Here is a 6,889-nt window from a genome sequence, read left to right on the forward strand (position 1 = left end):
ATTCAGAAACTTCAAGCAATAAATTCTGTAAATGTTTGAATTTGTGATTAGATGACGACAATAATCGGGAATGATTTTACAAACAAAATAACTGATGTAAATATTTACAGAATTTATCAAATCTAATGTAGCCTCCATAGACAGCGGCGCAGTACACACTCTGAGGGCTGCGCCACACACAGCTACAATTTAATTACATGTTGGGGATAATAACAGGCTGACCGGGGGGCCATTTATCAGTTTCAGGATTTTCCCCTCATTGTCTGCAGTCCCCTCGCTGGGAAAATTCCCCATGAAAGAAAAATACAATAATGCTTTGCGGTGATCGGACGCCATTCACCTTCCACTGCCATATTGTACCGAACGATAAAATCTCACTGCAATGAATGGTGCTGTGCCCACGGCAAACACTACACGAGAGAGTGGAGTCCAGCCCTGGGTAGGATAATACGCCGATTGGCACAAATTACCAACATTCACCCATAGAAGTGAATAGAAATAAAACGAATACAACTAAACCAACAGAAATGAGGCGATAAAAAGTGTAAAATATAAATATATAAAAACCAACAAAAAAACAGTAAAATCAATGAATAGAAATGGAAACAATTGAAGCAATTACAGAGGTAAAATATAAAAATATAAAAACCAACAAATAAACAATAAAATCCATGGATGTAAACCAATAGAAATCAATACAACCGAAGCAATTAAAGGGGTAAAATATAAAAAAAAACATACAAAGAAATCTAACAAATGAAGGACAAAGATAACAATTGACACAATCATCTAAAATCAACCAATAAATATTTATAAATCGATGCGGAAAATTGGATGAAAATAATCCCATGAACACAAAGCCGGCAAAAGGAAAAAAATTTATAATAAATAATTTTTTTCCCGGCTGCCTTGCGGTGTAGAAGTCCGCCAGCCAGAGACGTAATTCGCTATCCTGCCGCTGCGCAGCCACAATCGCTTCTCAGATTCCCAACAATGAAACAATGAAATGAGTGAAAAGCAACAAATTCATGAAAATTGATGGTGATAATGAACGTCACCGGGGAGCGTGAATACAATGACAGAAACATAAGAATCCAATAATAAAAAAAGGAAAACTGAAAATAATGGAAATATGGAACCTTCTAGAAACATCAACAGCACAATCACCAAAATGAGGAAATAAAATGTGAAATACAAAGACACTGCTCATGTCAGCGACATCATGACAGATAAAAACAAATCCACTCTGTCATCAATCCGCAATGTACAGATCAGAAAATCTGCATTTCTCTATAGATTTCTGGCGATATAATCGGATATAAACCTTTAGGTTTATAAAGATTTCTACAAAGGAGCAGAGACACAATAATAATCGGGGAGGATGATCGGGAATTGTTGTGGCTGCAGCCCCGACTATAACACGAGGAATCGTTCTCCCCATTCATACGATATTACCTTCATACAATTTCTATATCATTATTTTTGGCGATTATTATCGAGCCCAGAATAAATTAACTTTTACTAGCAAAATAAAAAAGAATAATTCGATCACACGAAACAGTAATGACATCGATTTCTACAATATCGTCCAGACAGTACAGCGCCACTGTATAGGTCAGCCACAACACGCGATAATAATCTGATTACAGCCGGGAAGGAGAATCGTTATAATAATGAAAATAATTCCGATCCCCGCCGATCAAAGCAACTGACTATGGGATATAATAAAATCGTACAACAAATATCTCAGTTAATGTTTTTGTTTCTCATTCATAAAACAATTCAGATAAAATCTCTCCGCAATAAAGCGATCTTCTCTCATGTATGTACTCACATCGATTTCACTTCTCTTCTATAAATATCTTCTGATAAATTACCCGATATAAATATATATACAGCGATATTTGTTCTATATCACGATCTGATATCTGTGCTATCACTTCGATCATTATTACCCGATCTACACAGATCGCGCGATCATCCCACAAACCCAATGCGATACATACGTGACACAATGAAATGATCCCAGCCCCAAGCTGGGGTATATAGTCCGATTGGGGGGTAATAATGAGGGGGAGGTGACAGATGGGGTTGAATTTGGATGGAAATTGTGTAAATAATTTTTACAGATTTGGATCGGGTCGCTGGTATCATTGTGCTCCCTGGGGTGTATAAAATGCCCCTTCCCTCCCCCAGCCCAGAATTAAGATGTCCAGACGATGTGCGCCATTTGTGGTGGAATAATAATCGGTTTATTCATAGAAAATAAGTTATGCGCTCCTAGTGGGAGGGTCTCTCCAGTCCGACTCGGACCTCCCCCCAGGAACAGACTCCGCCTCAATATAAGAAAATCTTTGGCTTGAAAGGACAGTTCTGCTGCCTCCCTCCAGTGGGGGGATGGGGGGTCCACAGTCACGGATGGGGTCCAGGGACACCCAGAAATCACAGAGGGTGGAGGAGGGGCGGATGGTCCCGGTGTCCTTACCTGATAGCAATCTATACAGGGGCTCTGTGATGAATATATAGCGATATACAGAGTTATAGGGCCTCAGTCGCTCTCCTCCTTCTCCTGCACCGTGGTGGTGGAGTGGTTGTATAGTCCCTGGGCCATCAGGTGAAGGGCCAGTCCATTTTTTAGGCCAGATGCCTTCTTAATCTTGGCCCGCTTATTCTGGAACCAGATCTTGATCTGAGATTCGTTAAGGTTCAGCTCTTGGGCCAAGCTCTGCCTCCTCTGCTCTGTGATGTAGCGATTGGCCTGGAACTCGCTCTTCAAACGCGCAAGCTGCTCCGCGGTGAAGGCCGTGCGGGGCCGCTTATCCTCCTTTTCATTCTTCTTCTTCTTCAGTTTCCGGGTCCGGGGCCCTAAAACGGGCAAAAGGGGGACAAAAAGATATTAGAATTATAGGTCTGATCCCCTCCCCCAAACCACCATTCCTTCCTATAGACCTTGTATGGGTGCAACATTGGGGCATGATAACCATTTACTGGCACTGACATATACCGCAGTGCTGTACAGAGAACACTCAGCCAGTCCTATCAGTCTCTGTACAGAGGAGCTGACACTCTAATGTCCCCCCACAGTCACACACTATTATTATACATTTATATAGCTCTGACATATACTGTGGCGCTGTGTGAACATTTTCACATTCTTGCTGCGATATAATAAACAATTGAATCGTTTTGTTGCCCGGTTATGTTTTATTATTTCCGTTTTGGTTTATCATCTGCATGGAGTTTGTATGATTTCCTGGCTTTCATCCCTAAAACATGCAAATACCCTCAGATTACAATGACACGTGACTATGGCTAGGGATTGGATTGTGAGCTCAGAGGGCCAGCTGGTCATGTGACTGTAATGTCTGGATTCTCATTATAAGAAAATGTTGGGATTTCATGGAATAGAAATTGTAAATCGTTTCCTCTAAATCTGTAAAACTTTTATCTGCGGTGCTTTGATATTTTTTAGTAATTAGTTGGCAGCTGTTTTATCAGATTGTGAGGGAAAGTTGGTCATGTGACTCTGTACAGCCCTGCGAAATATGTTGGCGCCATACAAAGACAAGAAAATAATATTTGGCGTTGTTGTGATTTTTATTATTTAGGATTTGGAGGTTTCTGGGATTATTATTAAAGCGCCAACATTTTCCGCAGTGTTGTACAATATTTATTGGGGGTCCAACATAACAGACAGGTGGCGGCCCTGACCCAAAGAGCTGGCAATCTAAGGAAGGGGGGAGGGGATTCTGACACAAATATTGGGATTGTTTGTTTTTATCCAATTATTAGATTATTTCGTTCTGATTCTAAATAATGTGTGCAGAGACCGATCACATTCCGGGTCCAGGAGATAAATCGGCTCACCAATTATTCGTGGAATCTCTTACATCTCCGAGGGATACAAAATATTAAGAATACCGATGGGGGGGCGATGTGATCGGTGAGAGAAATACAAATCTGAAAATGAGAGAAAATCTGTGCAGAAAGAAATAATCGGGTGGATGTCGGGCTCTGTGCACTGCCACGGCCTATGTTGGAGATATATCGGAATGATTTAATTTATAAACAATAATAATCGGATGACGAATATCGAAGAATTACCGGGAGAGAATTTAGTTTTGTTTCAATTCCCATGTTGTTATTTTTAGGCCGATCTGTATCTTCCCTCTGGTAAATTATTATTACATTTGTACAATTGCTGCTGTAATTGCCGATTAGATCGGATGTCACATCCAGGACAATAATCAATAATTATTTGTGGCCCCGATTTGTGGGATTATTATTATTATTATACAGGATGTATATAGCGCCAACATATTACGTAGCGCTGTACAATAAATATGGGCTGAAAATGACAGAGACAGGAAGAGGAGAGGACCCTGACCCGAAGAGTTTACAATCTAAGAGATTGTAATTGTAGAGGTGATGATTTTATATTAATTGCACCAATTACATCTTCTGGACGATTTGTCTCTTCTATTAGATCAGAATCGGTTAGTTGACACCACAAATCGTCCAGAAAATGTAATTGGTGCAATTAATATATTATATCAGATTTATTTTCTATCATTTTCATAAATCACAATTTTAAGGCTGTGTACATGGACACGACCAATGTTGGAGATATAATAATTATAATCGGTGGGAATTGTAGGATTGGTATACAGTAAAATTGTTGCAAATCTCTCAGATTGGGGGCACAAACACAGCGATAAAACAGAACAAATATTACAGAACGATACGATGTACTTGGCCGATCTCTGCAATGGTCGGAGAGGTAACAAAATATTAATATCAGAACCGATCAGCACATCGCACGTTTTAATGTTTTACATTTTATTCTTTAAATAATAATAAAAAAACATTCACAAAAAAAAATACAATAAAACAGTAAAATCTGAGAAAATTCTGCAATCAGAAGACGATAAAAATCTGCTGCTTCATTTTCTAATATTTGTTTATATGGATTTTTTATCTGCTGTAATAAATCGGCCTAAATGTTTTCTTCCGATTATTATCTTTAAAATATGAAAAGTCATCATCGATTACAATTATAATTATTTAGGTTTCTGTTTCTAGATTTTCGGGGTGACAATAGTCTGGCCGATATCTGCACAAATCATTATAAATATAATTGTACAAATACTTTCTGATTGTATGCACAGAATATATATTGGAGTATAGAAGTTCCTGGGGAAATATCTGAACGATCTTTCCATACAATCACTTAAGAAAATATCTGGGACAAACTGTAGGAAAATCGTCTGACTTCACATCTGAAATCATTTTTCTGATATTTCCCCCGATTTATACATGAGTTCTGACCGATTCCCAGCGAATCTTCGATCACTTTCTGAGTTCTCTTTATTTTATTCTCTGACATTAAATGAAAGAAATAAACAGAAATCGCTCACACACACACCGATATATTAGAAGAAATCCCGCAATCGATGGAGATCTGAGTGAAAACTACCAATATGTTTCCCTGAATAAACAGGCCGATATTTATCTGTGTCAATTAAATTGTATATGGATTTCACAGATCTACATCGATATTTTATGTCTATGGATTCTGATTGTCGGCTAGATTTGTACTTTTAGCAGAATATCGGCCTTGCATTGATCGATGCAGATTGTACATTTCTGGGGTCACCACCATACACACCGATCAATCTGCAGTCGACAAAACACAGATCGCTAATAACAACGGACGATCGGGGTCGGTGTACAATTGTAACCTCCGGGAATAACTTTCGTTGCCGGAGCTCCCGCACAGCGAATTTCGTTTTACTTTCACTTTCTATGAATGACTGTTACTATTTTACCCATACACCACATCGGGGGGTTCGTTATAGGTATCCCTGATTTAATTTAACACCCGACATCGTACACGATCTAATCTCACATGCGATATTTCTATCGGTGCCATGGCACTCACCGGAGGACGGTCGGTCGGAGTATCGGGTGCAGTAGACCCAGGCGGGCCACACCAGGGGGTCACTTTTGTGCATTTGGGGTGTCAGGATGATCGTAGAGTTGGGGTCGTCCCCCTTGGAGCTGTCACTGGGGGGGTCGGAGTCCTCTCGGGGTGAGGGGTGACCCGGCCGGGTGTGCAGGGGGTTGACGTTCTCTCTGCCCGGAGTTTCCTTCCTGCAGCCAAAGTCGGGTCGGAGGATGTTGTCGATGAAGAAGTTGGTCGTCCGGTGTGTGGGGGGAGGGGAGACCCCGCTGTCCGGGTCACTGGGGGCTCCGGGGCTCTGCTCAGTCTGATCCTCCATGACACCTCCGGCGCCCTACAGAGCCCCAACCGACATCACTGAGTCCTCCGCGGCTGCCGAGGAGAAGTGTTGTGATTGGACGATCTGCGGCCGACCAATGAGCGATGTCTCCGCACTCTGCGCTCCTTCTCTCTCTCTGGCTCCTCTCACATCCCGGCTGCACTTTTTCCTCCAACCGGAAGCACGTGAGAGCTCTGCACGTGTGGGCGACCAATCAGCAGCCTCCGAACTACCCGAAATCTCAGCCACCAGCCAATCACAGGGCTGCAAATTCCCCATCAGCTGCCACTTCGAGCAACACAGAGAAAGATATCGGAAAAGAGAAGAATAAGGTGAGATCGGAGAATTACCTGAACGATAAATGTAAGTGGGGGGAGGGGAGAAATACCGGGAGAAAGAAGAGTTACAGAATGTCACATAATATAAAACATCTCACCGATATATCTGTACACGGTACATATACAGCCGATCATATCATGCGATGGATGAAATAATAACAAAATATAACAATCATATTCAAATCGCTGCGATCTCACACAGATTAATGATTGTCCGATTCAATGAACAACAAAACACGATACACAGGGATTATATCGGATACAATTATA

General features: G+C 41.1%; 1 protein-coding gene across 1 annotated transcript; it reads right to left on the bottom strand.

The window, feature by feature from the left end:
* Positions 1 to 2,229: 2,229 nt before the first annotated feature.
* EN1 (engrailed homeobox 1) lies at positions 2,230 to 6,614 on the bottom strand. The gene is made up of 2 exons (XM_072416794.1): positions 5,942 to 6,614; positions 2,230 to 2,865 (listed from the first exon to the last, which is right to left on the bottom strand). The coding sequence occupies exons 1-2, from the start codon at positions 6,279 to 6,281 to the stop codon at positions 2,549 to 2,551; spliced, it is 657 nt and encodes a 218-aa protein (XP_072272895.1). The 5' UTR covers positions 6,282 to 6,614; the 3' UTR covers positions 2,230 to 2,548.
* Positions 6,615 to 6,889: the final 275 nt, after the last annotated feature.

The sequence above is a fragment of the Pyxicephalus adspersus genome, chromosome 7, assembly GCF_032062135.1.
Source record: "Pyxicephalus adspersus chromosome 7, UCB_Pads_2.0, whole genome shotgun sequence".
NCBI classification, from domain to species: domain Eukaryota; kingdom Metazoa; phylum Chordata; class Amphibia; order Anura; family Pyxicephalidae; genus Pyxicephalus; species Pyxicephalus adspersus.